This window comes from Bos grunniens, chromosome 15 (assembly GCF_055505025.1).
Source record: "Bos grunniens cultivar Pamir isolate PY7600 chromosome 15, Bosgru_T2T1.0, whole genome shotgun sequence".
Classification (NCBI taxonomy): Eukaryota; Metazoa; Chordata; class Mammalia; order Artiodactyla; family Bovidae; genus Bos; species Bos grunniens.
In genome coordinates this window covers 44,469,277-44,486,437 of record NC_141179.1, presented here as the reverse complement: position 1 = coordinate 44,486,437, position 17,161 = coordinate 44,469,277, and the positions used below count along the sequence as shown (strand labels likewise).

General features: G+C 47.6%; 1 protein-coding gene across 7 annotated transcripts in view; it reads right to left on the bottom strand.

The window, feature by feature from the left end:
• Positions 1–17,161, bottom strand: part of TRIM66 (tripartite motif containing 66) — a 37,550-nt gene that overhangs the window by 1,472 nt on the left and 18,917 nt on the right. For 6 of the 7 annotated variants that reach the window (XM_086340159.1, XM_086340157.1, XM_086340154.1 and 3 more), the window contains 9 exons: positions 16,389–16,550; positions 4,713–5,246; positions 4,361–4,553; positions 2,895–2,955; positions 2,280–2,454; positions 1,677–1,966; positions 1,079–1,205; positions 687–761; positions 173–325 (listed from right to left, as the gene is read on the bottom strand). In XM_086340159.1, the coding sequence (XP_086196285.1) occupies positions 173–325; positions 687–761; positions 1,079–1,205; positions 1,677–1,966; positions 2,280–2,454; positions 2,895–2,955; positions 4,361–4,553; positions 4,713–5,246; positions 16,389–16,550 (1,770 nt within the window). Of the gene's footprint in view, positions 1–172; positions 326–686; positions 762–1,078; positions 1,206–1,676; positions 1,967–2,279; positions 2,455–2,894; positions 2,956–4,360; positions 4,554–4,712; positions 5,247–13,377; positions 13,556–16,388; positions 16,551–17,161 lie in introns of those variants that run through there. The other variant, XM_086340161.1, reaches the window with a different exon arrangement.

Genomic DNA, 17,161 nt, shown 5'->3' with positions numbered 1-17,161 from the left:
TGCTGAGGCCCAAATGTGGGAGAGAGTTTATACACAATCTCTACAGTAGGCCCCTGAAGGTCTGCTCCCAGGACCTCATGGCAGCCCAGGCCCAAACCAGACACCCCTATCCAGCCATGATAGTCCTGGGGGTCACTGGAAATAGAGGAGAGGGAAAACAGGGAAGACGTACGTAATTGAACTTAGCACAGTTCCAGAACATGAGGCGGACATCTGATACCACCTCCTCCGGGGTGGTGTAGTGAGCTGGGTCCTTCTTTTGCAGCTTCCTCCGGATGATCGACAGGTCCATGGGCCTCTTAATAATCTGGTAGTAATGTCGGGCCTTGGGGGAGGAGAGGAGGGGAAGCAAATAGGAAGAGAGAAGTGGAGGAGAAAAGTGAAGGATAAGAAGGAAGAAGAGATAGAGAATGAGTTGGAGTAGAAGTAAAAGAACACAAGGAAGAGAAAGGCAGCAGGAAGCAACAGGTGGAGGGAAGAGAGAAAGGGAAATGAGGAGTGGTTTCCATGTCATGAAGGTCTGACGCAACAGCAGCTGTGGAGCGCTGTGGTGGCCAGGCCCCCAGGTCCCAAGATCATGCACAATTACCCCTACTTCCAGCAGCCACGCTCCGAGCCCACCCCGGGCCCCACCACAATCCGCTCGAGGCCCAGGCCTTCTGCAGAACCAGCGAGGGCTTCCTTACCAGCGGGCTGACAGGTTCATGGAAGGGCAGGCTGAGGCTGTTGCAGCACAAGGACAGCACCAGCTTCTCACACTTCTGCAGAAACCAAAATGGGCAGCTGTGTCAGTCTGCTCTGGCCCCACCTCAGTAGGAATTAACCATGGTGACCCCGATGGCTTTGGACCACAGAGTACGAGCCGCCAGCCATACCAGGGCACAGTTCAGACTCCCAGGCCAAAGGAAGACAGCTGGCAGAAGAAAAATAATAGCGAAACCCCAGGGGCCAATGTCCAGGCATAGCCCAAAAGAAAGGTACCAGAGAGGCTTCTCATCCCCTCAGAAAAGTCTCAGCCCCCATAGGCACAGGCAGGCTACCCCAGGTGGGAACCTTGTTCCCAGAGACCCCTCCCTACCTTCTGGTCATATATGCTCAGGCCAGGAGGGGCCCGCACTCCAGGCTGGCTGAAGCGGGCATTCTCACAATCGTACTCCACCTCGGGCTGGGTCAGGCTGCGGCACAAAGTACACACCCAGTCTCCCCTGCAGAGGCAAGTGAGGCCATGTGAGGCCTCAGCACATGTCCACAGCCCCGTCCCTTGTCCCTCTACCCCGAGACAGGATTGGAGTGGGGGTGGCATGAGAAACTAAGTCCCCAGCCCTACAGAGAATGGCTTCTTAGCAACGGGCTTGAAAGAAACTCAGTTAACTCAGGATTAGTGAATCCAGAAAAACAGGAGTTAGTAAGGGGCTGGGAGAGACGTCAAGGGATATATCTGCACAAGAGGAAGCTGGGAACAGAGGAGGAAGCTGGGAACAGAGGAAGAAGGGAAGCATCTGCCTGTCTGTGTGCAGAAGGAGCACAGAGAGAGCCACTGAGTCACAGACCTGCAGTTTATGCAGGCCAGAGAGGGGAGGAAGTCCCCCAGAGAGAGCCCTGTGGGCTGGCCTGGAATAACCTCCCTTGGAAGGTCACTGTGCCATCCAGGTCAGGGCCCGGGTTGCATGACTCACCCTGGGAAGCTGAGCAGGGCTGGCAAGTGGCAGGAAAGGTGGTACACTTTGGGGCAGCGGTCACAGCACAGCAGCTCCCCCCCGTTGAGGCAGACAGCACAGAAATCCTCATTCTCTATGGGCACTGGGGGCCCCTTCTTGGCTCCAGGGGTTCGAGGAATGAGCCTGTGTTCTTCAGGAGACGCACTCTCCACCTCTGGGGGCTGCTGCCCAGCCAGAGATGTGACAGTGACCTTTCTTCCCCCCAGATTTGGGGCCTGGATGGCATCAGGCAGGTGGTCCTGGCTGACCTTGGGGAAGAAGTGAGTCTGAGTGGTTAGAGCGAGGTACCACGTTGTTGAGGGAGGGAGAAGAAAGATAACAAGCCCTTGGCACCAACTTATTTCAGGACCCCAAACCAGCCAGCCCTAGGAACACCAGGACAGCTCAGTCCTAGGGTGCCCCTCACAGACCCCAGGCAGCATGGGACAAGGTGTGGCCGAGCAGCAGCCCCACTCTGAGACTCAGAACAAGGCTGGAGCTAGGATTCTGCCAGGAGCAGAGAGAAAAGAGAGGCTCCTGGACTGGGGCAAGTTTCAAGGAGAAGGCAGAGAAAAGAGGTACCTTAATGGACATGCTGGAGGACTCAGCACCACATTCGATGATCAGCAGGAAGCTCCCATCCTGATCATTCTTCTGTGGCTTCAGCTTGAACACTGGCATCTCGCCCGAGGAGGCAGCACAGATCTTGAGCCGCTCCAGGCGCACATAGGGAATCTTGGGCTCATTACTGAAGGGTCTAGGGCAAGAACCACATCCCTGGGTCTCGGATGGGCCACATTCCTCTGGCCCGACTGCTAAGTCAAGCTCATCCACAATCCCACAACTGAACTTCTCAGGAGCTCCTCAGTCCAACCCTCCACAGGCCCCTGTTCCAGCCCACCACCAGCTCTGCCTGGTCAGGTCCCATTGGCCCCTGGGAGTCCTCTGATCAAAGGGGGACCCCTGTAGAGGGGGAACTGCACCCAGAGTGCCTGCCTAACAGCACTGGAGTCAAGACATCCTCCCACAACCATCCCAGACACACAACCACACACCCACTCCAGGGTCTGAGGGCTGAAGAAGACAGAGGCAGACAAGCTCCAGATTAAGTCATCAAGGAGGCTCACTTCCTGTGCCAGTCTCCCAGGACGTGAAGTTGGATGGTGGGAGAGGGATGTTGGGCCAAGGGTCTGTTACCTGATACTCTGGTTCCCTTTTGTGTTCAGCCCGAGGGCTCCTTGTTCAAAATTCTCATACTCTAAGACAAAAGACAAATTCATAATACATTTATGATAACACACCCTGTCACCCACACCTTCTACTCTTATCCGCTACTCATACTGCGGTCACATGCCTGTCATACCGTCGTTACTCACACTGTAATCACTCATCATGGTGACAATCCTACCCAGCTCCCTTCCTGAGGGGGGAAGAAGGCTACTTTCTTTTTCAAAGATAACACAGGTAACACTCAGAGGCTACCCAGGAGTGAGTGTTGGGTTAGGTGCTGAGGAGCCAGCATCTCACCTTCAAAATGAGCTCAGAAGTCACTCGTTCCCCATGTATATACTGGTGTAGTCTGCTCTTAGGAGTCATTCTGTGCAGCCCCTTCCTTATCAGCCAAGTGCTGGGATTTCAGCACAGCCTGAGAATCCAGCTCACCTTCCAGGGGCAAGAGGCTCCCAGGAGCCCTCCCCAGAGAAGTGCAGTCGGCGCAGATGGGCAGGGGGCAGTGGGGAGAGAGGAGGACTCTAGCATGTACTGGGCGCCCACTCAGCCCCAGGCGCTGACCGAGGCGCCTTCCATGGACAAGCAGGGTTCAAAATATTTAATTGCTTAAAATTCAGGGTTGCATTATTGTGCAGTTAGGAAGAGCCAATGTGAGGGGACAAGGAGAAAAATTTCTTCATCTATTAAATTTGTAGGTAGCATTGATCGTTACAAACTACCCATGCCTCATACACTGAACTAAGAAGGCCCCCAGCACTCACTAGGCAGTTGCTATCTAACTTTCCAGCCAGCCCTCACCTTCCCTGGAAGGAAGGTGCCTTGGCCTAGCCCCATTTGAGAATGCGTGTGGGGAGCTGAGAAGACAATCAGAGTCAAGTCCAACCAGTCCAAATTCCCTTTTCTGTGAGACAAAAATCCACATCAAGGCCAGGTGCAAGGCAAATTCTTGTTACTGCAGAATAAGTCATCAAATGATTTCACTGTAGGTATTTTTCCCAGAAGCCTATAAAGTAGCTATGATTAGCTCCATTTACAGGGGAAAAAATAAGTCAGAAATGTTAGGTATCTTGCACACATTCAAACATAAAGAGAGAGCGGGTCAGCTAACCCAGAGTCAGATGTGTTCTTGTCCCTAAGATGTTTTGCCAAGCCCAGCCCTTCTGGGGTGGTGCTCTTCCTGTGTCCCCCTTCCTATAACCCAGATCCCCAAACTTCTGCCTGGGGAATTTTACAAGGAGGTTAATTCCTGGCCACAGAGAGGGAAACAGAACAGGCATCAAAAGGTCAGTTCTGGACAGAGAAGTGAGGTTAGCCTGAGAGAAACACACTGTTCCCTCAGTCTGATGGCTCTGCTGACCTCCGTTTCATCTGTGGTGCTGAGTCCACCTGCTCAAGCGTGTGGTCAGCATGAAGGGCAGGCTGCTGAGTCTCACCTTTTGGGCTCCGGTACTGCTGCAGGGCCACAGATGTGTTGACCACTGGCACCAGTGCGGGTTTTTTAACAGAGAGGTTAATTGGCTCCTCCAGGTCTGAGGGGATAGATAAGTCCTTGGAAGCATCCAGAGCAGCGGCTGTAGGGCCTTGTCCCAGAGAGTCAGTGAAGCGGGTAGAATCCTCACTTTCCATCTTTCAAAAGTGAAAGGCCAACAAGAATCAAAGAAATCAGACATTTTCCGTGTCGGTGGTCACAGAGCTGTTAAGCTAAGGCCAGAATGAGGCCTCAGGGGCCACCCTTTTGCACAGAGTTAAGCAGAGGACATTAAATGGCATTTCCCCAAGACCTACCTTACACAAGGCATTCCCCAGGGAGGGGTCAGTTCCATCCCCAGGGCACAGGCCCCCTGCAGTTCGGCCAGAACCAGGACTGCAGCCGGACCCGGTCTCCGGCTGCACGTCAGAAGCTGGAAGCACACTTTGCAGAGGACAGGTTGCCAGGCTTGGCACAGTGTGGGTGGGACCAGACATCAGGTTGGGTCCAGCCTGAGAGTGATCACTTGCCAGGCTTGCGATGGCTGGGGAGGGATCACTCATTAGGCTGGGCATGGACTGGGGTGGGCCATGCACGAGGCTGGGCATGGCCGGCAGGTGACTGGCTGTCAGGCTGGGCACAGCCTGGTTTTGACCACTCGCTAGGCTGGACATGGTTGGTGGGGGGCCACTCAGCAGGCTTGGTACCACTTGGGGCATCACTTGGGGTGGGGCAGCTGTCAGGCTGCTTGTGCTCTGCATCTGTGGTTCAAGGGTCCTCGCCAGCCTGGTAGATGACAGCTCCATCTCCAATGTGTTGGAAAAGCCCATGATGCTCAGAGAAGTGGAGTGCTACAGGAGCAAAGACAGGGGAGAGTCCGGCTGTTAGCTAGGAATGGTGGCAGGGAAAGGAGGGAGGCAGCCCGTAAGAGTCCCATGCTCAGATTTCACTCTGCCTCAGAGTCTAGTAGCTTCAGGGAACTCAAGACAGACCATGAAGTCCTGTTCCCATTCCCCTACACCATGGAGGTTCCTGGGCTATGAGCCAGAGAGGTGGGCACAGCTGAAGACACTATTGTGCATGCGTGTGTGTGTGTGTGAGAGAGAGACACAGACTGACAGAGAGAGGGAGAGAGACAGTCTACCACTTGACCTGAGGGTGGTACAAACTCACACACACACACTATCAACCACATCCCTCACCCCCCTCTAGTACCTAAGCAAAGAGTCAGACTGTAGGAATACCTTCCCACATTACATGTCCCCCTGACTAAGCCACCAGTGGCCTCCCCTCCCTTCTGGGAGTCCTACAGGATACTTTCTGCTACATAAGAATGGGAGGAACTTCAGAAGGCTCAACCCTGATCTGCTGCAGACATTCTCGGAGATAATGCCAAGGCTTGGGGAGCCCCTGTCAGTCCTGGGGAACGTCAACCCCACAGCCTTCTCACAGGCTTGTTCAGATCAACTCCAGCACCACCAGCATTAGACTGAAGACTCTGACCAAGAGATGTGAAGGTCTTTTCTAGCCCTACTACACCTGCCAAAGCCATTCTAAACCAGAGGCAGAGAACATCAGAGCAGCTAAATCTTAATATGGACAACTTGGACAATTAATGGATGCAGCAATAATATCTCAACCCCCATAATTCTTTGCTCAGTTCTAACCACTTGGTGACCTAGGCAGAAGAAAGACATACAGATTACTATACTAAACCCATTGCAGTTTTTCAGGTTGGAGAAACAGACAGAGGGCAAGTGGTGGGAAGACTAGTAAAAAGTGCAACCTTCAGTAATTTCTATTTAATACCCAAGTCTTTTTTAAGACAAAAGACATAACCATTTGACACCTTTTGAAAATAAAAGGGGAAACAAGGAGCAAATATCTCAAAGCTTCCAAGTCAGTATCTTAAACCTATCATTCTTTTCCCCCTGAGTCAGACATTCAGATTTCCATAGGAAAAGGAATACTTCAAATACCCTCTCAAGTCTCCATATTATATTAGTAAAGCTAATCGACAAAGACTGTCCTCACCTCAGTGAATGTCACCCTGGTCACCCAGTTCTTTGAGTCGGCTCCTAGGAGGGAGGCATCAGTGGGCACCCCTCCGCCCTCACCCAAGCTAACACCAAACCTCAACTCCACCACTTGAACACCTCTCAGCTCTTCCCACTCTTCCTCTCTCTGCTGCTGGTGCCTGAGCCCGGGTTACACTTCATATTTTCCCAGACTACAATAGTAGCCTCTGCAGTGGAGAAATACTTTGACAGCACATATCTGACCACATCAGCGCTCTGCATAAAACCATACTGCTCCCCACTGTGAAAATCCCTAACAAAGCTCCCAAGGCCTTGATGCTCTGGTCTCTGTCCATCTCTGCAGCCAGAGTTCATATAGTGGCCCTCTCCTCAGTCTTTGAGCTCCAGTCGCTCAGACAATTTTTTTAGGTCCAGAATCATGACATCCTTTCCCTTACCCACTTCAGACAGACTGCTTCCTCTGGAACATTCTCCTAGCCCTGCCCCTGTTCCACTTGCCTTCTGAATTCAGCTCACCTGTGAATTTTCACTCCCCTCTTTTACATTCTCATAACTCCTGTACTTCAGTCTCATAGCACAATCTGTGATACCGTTTGGTTAATACATATGTCCCCTACCAAACTGTAAACTCCATTAGAGTATGTGTGTGTGCAGTCACTCAGTTGTGTCTGACTCTGTGACCCCATGGACTGTAGCCCTCCAGGCTCCTCTGACCATGGGATTCTCCAGGCAAGAATACTGGAGTGGGTTGCCATTTCCTCCTCCAGGGAATCTTCCTGACCCAGGGATGGAACCCTCAACTCTTGTGTCTCCTGCATTGGCAGGCAGGTGGATTCTTTACCAACTACACCACCTGGGAAGCCCCACCCCATTAGAGTATGGATTTTTTTCTGATTTGCTTGTGCAGTGTTTTCCTAGACCCAAGAGCAGTGCCTGGCTGAACAAATGAATTAATGAGCTATTCACAATTTTTTTAAAACAATAATGCATGACTGTTTATTCTACAAATTGCATGCCCAATGAATAGAAGCTTAGTTCTACTAACAACTAAGTCTATGACTTTCTCTGAAACAATGCCCATTTTTATGTAGCTAAAATTTATTGAGAATTTATTATATACACTGCAATTTGCTAAGTGTTTTACATATATTTCCTCATTTAATTCTCACAGCAAACGTTAAAGGGTTGTGAAGTTTAAAAGAAATAATCCATGTAAACATTTAGAGCAATGTCTGGCAGTGGGTACTCAACAAACCCTAGCTGCTGCTGTTGCTATTAATGTTATTATTGTTGTGGCCCTAATTTTATAATTGAGAAAAATGAAGCTCAGAGAGGCATCTGAGGTTTTTTATGTAATTGAAAACATAATTTTATAAATCTCAATTTCTATTTGTGTTCACATATAGAAATACAATTGCTGTTTATATATTGAACTTGTACCCAGCGATCTTACTAAAGTCACATTGAGATCTTCTGTGCATACAAATCATGTTGCCTATGACTAGTGAGTTTTATTTTCTCCTTTTGCTTACATTTGTTTCTCTTGCCTTACTCCACTAGTTAAGACCTCCAGTATGCAGCTGAATAGAAGTAGTGACAGTAGCCATCTTACATTGCTAATCTCAGGGGGATCCTTTCACTATTCACCAGTATGATATTCGTCATAGGATTCTTATGGCTTTAGAATCCAGCTCTCTGGCACTGAAGCCAGGCTCCTTTCTGGCCTGCCTGCCTCTGCCCTTCTCTCTGCTCACCCTCTTCCCTGATCTCTCCCACACTCCGTTCTTCCATCTCTTCATCTTTCCATCACCTGCCCTTTGTCTCTCTTGATTTTCTTTTCTCTTTTCTTCTCCTTCAACCTTTTTCCTTATTACTTGTTTAACTGCTTTAGTAAAGCTTATAATGCCTATTCTTAACTTTCAGTTTTAAAAGCAGATGAGCTAAATACCTTTCGTTTCTCTACAGAAAAGTTTACTTTTAATATGTTTCTTCATAGTTCAATGGTCTTCAATAAAAAGGCTTCAATTTGCTGTACAGTCTAAGTCCCAAGATCAGAAAGGTGAGGAGGAGGAGGGATGGGGGAAATGCTCAAACGAAATGGGATAAACTAGGCATAGAGCCCAGCGTAAGGGACTGAGGCCAGAGGCCAAGGGCTATCTCAAACATACCCGGGCCTGCATCCCTTGTGTCCCCTTGTTGTCCTGGTTATGCACTCATACAGCTCTCTGATATTCTGTATTTTCTTATCTTTGGATAAGAATATCCAACGATCATTGTATTTCCTTTTATACACGATTGTCTAATCCTTTGAGCTGGATACTTTGACTGTCTCCCTATTTGACATGTATATTTAATGCATGTCATCTACCAATGACACAGATAACTTAGTGAAATCCTTGGGGCCAAGCCTCAAGAGCACCAAAATCCATCTGGAACCATTCCAGGTCCCAGATGGTCAGGGGCTGTATGCCCTTAAGATATACACGAGATTAAATTCCCAAAGACAAAACCTTCCAGATTAGTAGAGATCACATTTGTAGGATTCAGTTCCCCTTATTACATATCACGAAATGTGAGTTAATATAATGATAAAGGAGAGAGAGCATGCAGCTTGAGCCATGGAAGAATTGTGGAAACTCTGTTGTGGTTTATTTTGAGCTGGGCCTGCTGGACTTGCTCCCACAACACCTAGCAGACAGCATGAGGTTAGTAACTTGTCCTGATACTGAAAACTACACTGATCTCTTTCCTGTTCATATCTATAACCAATCTCAAGAAGGCCAAGGCTATCAGGAGTGGTGTGAAGCTCTGGTAACAGTAACAAGGACCTGGGGAACGTATATGGGGAAATTCTAAGAAGAGACTCAGAAAAAGTGCTCTGTGGAAGTTGGCCTCAATCCTGTTCTATAGGCTATGCAAATACAGTGGCAGTTCTGGAACCTATTATCTTGTATGTTGCTTATGTTTGATACTTCATTTGGCTCTCTGGAGTGAATAACTACAAAATATTAACACAGAAGGTCCTTATGTCATGCACGGAAAGAAAGAGAGGAGTTGAGATCCTCTATCCCACTCTGCTACAAGGTGAGTAGGGACAAGGGGAGGGCCAACTTTCAGGGCCAGGAAAGCAGGCTGAGTCGCCGGGGCCTGCAAGGAAGGAAGGAAAGGTCTTCTCAGGAACGTGCTACAACTGGAGAAGGGCTTGTGAGTATGGCCAAGCTGTCCGACATTTGGTGTCTCACACACAGGAGAAGCTTATATGTCAGGGGAGAAGCTGCTATCTGCCTTCTCTAGCACCTGGGATTGTTCAGAGGTCAAATGAGAGAAGGTGAAAGTGTATGGCCAGCTGGAACGTCTGTGCAGGGCAATCACTGACACCTCTCAGATTAACTGACACCTTGAATTCATCTTCACCTATAAAACCTCAGGCTTCATCAGTGAGCATATGTATTTTGAGGTTTGCAAGTAAAAATAAGCTATTTTCTAGTTCAAGGAGAAAAGTCAAAAATGCAAAAAAAAAACAAGAAACCTCTGGGAATCAGCTCAGGTCACCTCTGACATATGAAGGGCGCTCTCTCTTACCTCCATGACCTAGTATCTCCTTACTTGCCCCTAATTTGGTCTCCTCCCAAATTATATGTCCCCTTCCCTTTGCTTTCCTTGTCTCTTAATCTCTTTATCTCTGCTTGCCACCTGCCTGACCTGTGGCCTATCTAAGTTGTCTGAAATTTCAGCCTCTGCTCCCGGTCACCTTTGCAGTCCTTCACCCGTCAAATCCTGTTCATCTGTGCTCTGTCACCTGCTGCCTTTCCTCTCCCCTTTCTCAACTTTTTTTCTTTCTTTCTTTTTTTTTTTTTGCTGAATTCAATTTCTTTTTCTGAAGACCTGAAGCGCCTACATTGCCATTCTAATGATTGCCACAAGGTGCTGTCAAAATTCAGGGAAGACATTGTTCTTTCATTTTAACAGGAAGGGAAATTGAGACACAGAGTGAGTACCCAAATTTTCCAAGCTCAGTAAAAAATCCAAGACTGGGCCTAGCCTCAGAAACCTGCTGGCTGGTCTTGATTTTGTGCCACTAGGTAGAAAGCTAGTGCTCTAGTACGACGTGATTGAGAAGTCAATAAGCAGACACCTGGTGCACATACCCTGAGTTTAATATAAATTTCAAGTTTGTACAGCAAGATAATATTGCTGGTGATAAAGTAGCACAGATAGAGTAGTGTTTCACAGAAATCAATTTTCCAGATATCTGAAACATACCTCTTTCAATAACAAAATGCAATTGACTTTAAAATATTATTTTGAAGGATAGTACTTCTAAAATGCTTTGCACACTACCCTGTCTTACTAAACAGAGTACCTGAGGCCAAATGAGACCATTTCTTAGTGATGTAAAAGAATTCTGATGAATCTCTATTGCTGGGGTATTCTGTAGTTCATCAGTGCTTTAGGGAACTTCTAAGAATGTAGTAGGGTTTAGCTAGTCCTTTCCGTGAATGACATCACATCATGGCACTTTTCCAGGTGGTTTCTTGTCTTCTCTCCTGTTGTTAGCTGCCATTATAGAAGTCCTAATTCCCTGCTTCTACTCTGCTTACTGCTATATATAGAAAAACTAAAAATTTCCAAAGAAAACCATATAACTAAGCTTGCTAGATCAAGTTGACTAAATTGGGCTTATAGTCTCATACAGAGTATAATGTGTGAGGTTTGTGACAACTATTCTTGTTGCTGTTTTGAAGCTTTGCTTGCTTACTTCTGGTTTCAGGTTTTGATCCTAGGAGTTAATTTTGTCAAAGACTGACCACCACGTACAGGTACAGTAGGAGAAGAGACCAATGACTTGTGAGTTGTCTTTTGGAAACACATTGAAGGCCTTCACCTTGGCTGAAGGAAATAGGTAAGGAGATAAGGATGCATGTAAATAGATTTGTGAACTAAATCTTTGGAATATTTGAGTGTTTCAACAGCTTCAGATTAAGTAGACTGCTTTAACAGCGGTAGATCTTGACACAACTGAATCAGATAGCTGAGTGGGGAACTAACTTTTCCTGCCAGTGGTTTCACAAGTTGATTTTTAATAGGAAAGTTGCTCTTGCTGATAGTAAGTGTCCTGCCAGCTCAATGAAAAATTCTTTTATGAAGTAAGGTTGTTGCTACAGATGTAACTATGTTGATATCCGCTAACCAATGGGAGTCAAATGGGAAAACAATTATGGATGGTGAAGAGAGAAGAACTGAAGAGTACCCAGTGCCCTGATGCTCCAAGAAGATGGAAAAAACAAACAAACAAACAAAACAAAGAGGATCAGAGTCTGAGGCAGAAGGAAGAGCAAAGGAAAAAGCGGAGTCCAGTGAATCGGAAGTGAAGGCTAGAATGAGTGGAACCTTTACAATCCAAATTTTGGAGATGTGGAAGAACCAGGCCAGAGGTATTTTTCTTGGGCTGGGTTAAGGAAATTTAAAGGTCTATGAGCAAGAGCCTATTTTCTCGTGAACCAGGAGACCTAGACAAAGATCTTAGGTTTGGTCTGTGAATGAAATCAGGACAGAAGGAAGGAGATAGGCTTCCTAAAGAGTATAAAATTCACGGAGCCAGACCTGGGGAGTGTTTGGCTTGATTCCTATGTGGGACAGCGTGCACATCTCTATACAGTTCTGCCCTGTTAACAGGTCACAGCCTGGGCCATAAGAAAGCCTTATCAGGCCCTGGAAGCATTCTGAGCAAAAGCTGTCAGTGCCAGGCTGCAAGGAAAAGACAGTTGCTTTTGGAAAAGACATGGATGAGAACCCATGACCTGGTCTATAGCCATGTATTTGGAGACTGTGAAGGCAGGGTGCCTACTTTTTCCTCACTTATGTCAAGGTTTAGAATATGCATTTAAGCAAATTATTTTCCATCTCTGGGCTTGAACTTCCTCCTCTACAGGTGAATGTAAATCTCACTGAGTTTTAAGAATCAAGTCAAGAGCCCAGGCATCAAAATGCTTCGATAAAGGCGTCAATGCTATTCATCAGGTTGATGATCCTCCACTCTTCTGCACCACTCTTAATCCCGACCACAGGAATGTCAAATACTTCTGCATCATCTGCTGACAATATATCCCAGACTCCACTGAAGCTGTAAGCAGTAACTTGGTGGCCTCAAAGTCCTCTGAAGATCTGGGGCCCTGCTATGAGCAGAACAGAGGCCCCTCTTGCAGGGGAACTGGGGTTCAGTTAGAGCTCTCTGTGATACCTACAGCCTTGATTCCATGAGGGCTGACAAAAGGAGTGTGTGTATTTTTCAGCAGTCGACTAGTTCAGAAGTATGAAACGAAGCCACTGAAATGTCTTCCAGTTTCCCTTGGTATTTAAAGGGTTCTGTTGTAAAGTTGTCTTTCTTCATCACCTTTTTTCAAAGTGGCTGAACCAAGATTAGAAATCTTAGACAACAGCAGCTGACAGACAAATGTCCAAGTTCACACAAAAACATTTTGCTGGCGGCACGGAAGGTGGTGGGATAAAATGCTCCAGAGACTGCAGAACCCATTCTAGAACTTTCACATCTCATTTGCAGCAGCAATCTGTTTTCACCATCAGCTCATTTAGGACCATCTCCCAGGTACGTGTGCACAGCTGCTCGGCTGTAACAAAAGTCCTCCTTGTAGTGACACGAAGCGGCTCCGAGCAGGAGTGGGTCTCTGTGGAACACACAGAGCTGTGCCCGCTGCCACCGTTTCCTCTTGTCTGTGCACTCAGATGGACTTCTGACTTCCCCTGGCGCTTGCCAGCCAGTACAGACCGAGAAGTGGGCTGGGGGCTAAGTGCCGTTACCAAATAAAGATTAGTCAAGACCCAACTAGGATGGGTCCTAAGACTTCTCCCCAGCAAGGCCTCAGGCTACTTCAGGGAGTATGAAGATAGGAAAATCCAGCAGCGAGTACTACTCCCACTGCAGTGCACAGAGAGGCAATTTAACCTAGTCATTGAACCCAGGGCTGAGGCAGGAACTGTGCTCTGGGCCTAACCTTGCCAATAGTTAGCTGTTTAACTTTTAGGCGGTCACTTAATCTCTCTGTGTCTCAGTTTCCACATCTTTCAAAGGGGAATAAGAAAGTGGCTTCCTCATAGTATTGCTAGGATAAACAAAGAGATAAAATAGAAAAATACATATAAAAATCTATGGAAAAAAAAGTATAAAATGCTATACAAAGTATTATAAATCAATGATAAGATGCTTAGAATGTTGTTGGGTAAACTTGACCTTCATATCCCACACCGTGCCCAGTCCCAGATTCAAGACAATGAATTCCCTCAAAAAGAAAGCCCCTTTCCTTATTTCAGGAGCTTTGTGTATAACCAGTACCTCGCTCAGTCAAGTAGACCCAAAGGTTTCTCTGGACCAGGTTCCCCTGGATGGCAACCTTGAGGATCCTTTTTCTGGGAGTACAAGCCTTAAAGAAGCCTATGAAATGTCTGAAAAAAGTCAGGTCACGTGGCCCCTCCACACCTCTGCATAAGTCCATGGTAACAGCCAGAGGCAGCTCCAGATGAAAAGTTAGATATCCTAGGATCTTCATTAACCCCACTGCCACCCCGCAGCCATGCAGGAGCAAAGCAGCCCCTCCCTTTGCGGCTCCGAGCACCCTGCAGGCCACCCACCCAGGTAGCACAGGCTATGCTTGCATGTGGCTTGCCTCCTTTCCTCTCTACCGGGTGGAGGAGCAGAACTGAGACCCATCAAATAAGCAGAAGTATATTCAGTGTGGCTCCCACTACCATTTGGGCACTGGTAATCCCCATGCTCCCTACTGCCCTCTAGTGTTAGCTGTCTTCCAGTCATCTTATAACGTAGCCTCCAGAGGAGAACACCACCAATTCAAAACTTGACTTTTTCCTCCCCTCAAATGTACTTTTCTTCCCATGCTCCCATCTCAGATGAATGGCAACTCAGTGGACCAAGACACACCCTGGATGTCCTTTCCCCCACTTCCCACTGCCAATCAGACTCCAAGTCCAAAAATTTCCTAGGATCTGATCTCTTGAGGTCCTTGCTGCCTCTTCTTTCCCATCATTACCTGATTTCATTCATCTTCTCCTATTTCTCCTCTGTACTAGTTTGGTCTCCCTTACTGTAACTAAAGTGATCTCTCTATACTTTAATTCAAGCCATGTTAGTAATCCTCCTTGCTAGTAATCCTTCATTCACACCTCGCAACCCCCAAGACTGAATCCCAAATTCAGACCATAATTCACAAAGCTTTCGAACTACTCTGGTTTCAAGCACTCCCATTATCTAGTTCATCTCATGTTCCTACCAAGTCAAATTATCTGAAACCCCCTAAGTAGCCCAGGCTTTCTCTCACTTCTGGACCTTCCTACTAGCCATTCCCTCTATTTATTCTGGCCTTCCCCCTCCATCTCTCCTTCACCAGCCTAATTTTTCAAACAAATCTCAACTTAAAACCATGTTCTCTAGGAAGTCATCTCCAAGAGTTCAATGCCCTTATATACACCCCACTGACTATCACAGCACTTTATCATACTTCATGGTTGCTGCTTGTTTAACTCTCTCCCACTAGACTATACAGTACAAAGTGAGACTACTTATTCATCACTGTGTTCCTGACACCTATAAAAATAGGAGGCACACAGTAGGAGGTTAACATATTTTTTTGATCACTGAGTGAATAAATAAATGGGTGGATAGATGGATGGTTGAACAGATAGGTATCTACCTCAGGTGTAAGAATGTAAACTGCTAAGAGCCGCACAGGTCCAATTTATAACATCTTTTGGGCCTCTAAGCCATTTTCAAAAGGATAGGGCAGGCTAGGCACAAACTAAAAGGCCTTTAGCACCAGACTTCAAGGGATTTCTAAGGTAACACTGCAATTTTGCCATCTCTTACTTTTCAAAATTCTCTTCTCAGGTATCACTGAGGTAGACTGATCTATGGCAATGGTGCTGCTGGGAGAAATGTGATGAGGGGTAGTGGGTACAAAGAACCACTAGTGAAACTGGGACTATAGATGCAAGGGATGCTGCAGGGCTGAGAGTGCAGGCCAGAGGGTGCAGGACAGCTGGCAGAGCTCCCGGTACAGGGCTGAGAGGAAGTACCGGGAGGGTGGAGGGGACGAGACCAGAGAAGGGACAGGATACGGGGAACAGGCCAAGGGACACATGGAGGGCTGGTGGGAAGGCACAGCACTGAGGTTCCAGCTAGGAGGATGACCGGGGTAGAGATGAAAGACAGGAGTAAGAGTAGGTCAACCAGGAGCTGTAGGATTCTGGGTTATTGCCATGAACCGTCCACCAAGCAGACAGGGGGACAGACAGGAAGAGCTTCGTTAGCTTATCTTCAAAACATCCCAGTGTCCTCTGACACTCAGCCACCTCTGCAGGTCAGCCCTGCAGACCACTCACCCACAGAATTCCATTCATTCGAATTCTAAAGCCAGCCAACTCTGGATTGTGGGACCACATAAAACACTTTCCCCACTGTCATTCATTGCAGAGAGGAAAAAGCTCAGGCTGTGAGTCTCATTTTACATAAAACCTTAGCCCCTTTTATCTATTAGCTGTAGGCCCCTGGATCTGAGTTTCCTTAGCTATAAAATGGGGATGCCCACCTCACAGAACTATTGGGATGGTTAAGTGAAGTCACCCTGTGGAGCACCAAGCACAGTTCTAGGTACACAGTCTGTTCAACAAACTGGCTTTCCTTCCCTTTCCCCTTCCTCTGGAAATGAAGCCCAGCTGCTCCCAATTTAAGTGCAGGGGAGTGCCAATGGGGTGGAGGAGGACCTTGCTCACTCACTAGGACAGAAGGCATGAGTCAGGGCTGTGTAACATCCAGGGACGGGACAGGGACACTCCTCCCCCCGCCCAGACATCCTCAGCCAGGTCCCCAGGGTCTTGACTGGCAGTGGGTCCCATATGATCAGGGAAAGCAGGCTCCAATTGTACCTTTCTCACCACATTCGGAGAGGAGTGCTGGATGGCGCTGTCCAGTGGGGGGACACTGTGAGGGGTTTCCTCCCCAGATGCCTGGGGCAAGTTAGCAGCAGTATTCTTGTCAAGAGGGAGAGTCGGCTTTGGGCCTTCAGGTGCTGGGGGCTCATCTGCAGCCTGGAGGAAAAATTAAGAACTTGGGTGGGTCCTGAAATGGCAACCCACTCCAGTTTTCTTGCCTGGAAAATTCCATGCACAGAGGAGCCTGGCGGGCTACGGTCCACAGGGTCACAAGAGTCGGACACAACTGAGTGACTTTCATTTCCCGCAAAGAGTAGCCTCGGTGGTAAAGGCTGAGGCCCACCTGCGCTGCCCACTACTGCCATCACCACCTACACGCTGTGGATGGCCTGAAATCTTTTCAGGAAGATACTCTTATCTAAGCTGTTCCTAATATGACATCTTAGAATAGAACTCAAACCAAGAATCATGAGCTAACTTTGTCATAGTTACCTAAGCAATCACAACAGTTTTGACTTACATTTATAGAGCTGTGGTCCTCTATAAACCCTAGACCCTTCTCTGCCATCGTAAGAGTTATTCTATATAAGGAACTGAGCCTTAGAGGCAGACATTTAAAGCATGATCTGAAGTCAGTGCTTAGGGACTTCCCTGGTGGTCCAGCGGTTAAGAAACTGCCCTTCCATTGCAAGAGACATGGGTTCCATTCCTGGTTGGGGAACTAAGATCCTACATGCTATGCAGCACAGCCAAATAAATAAATATAA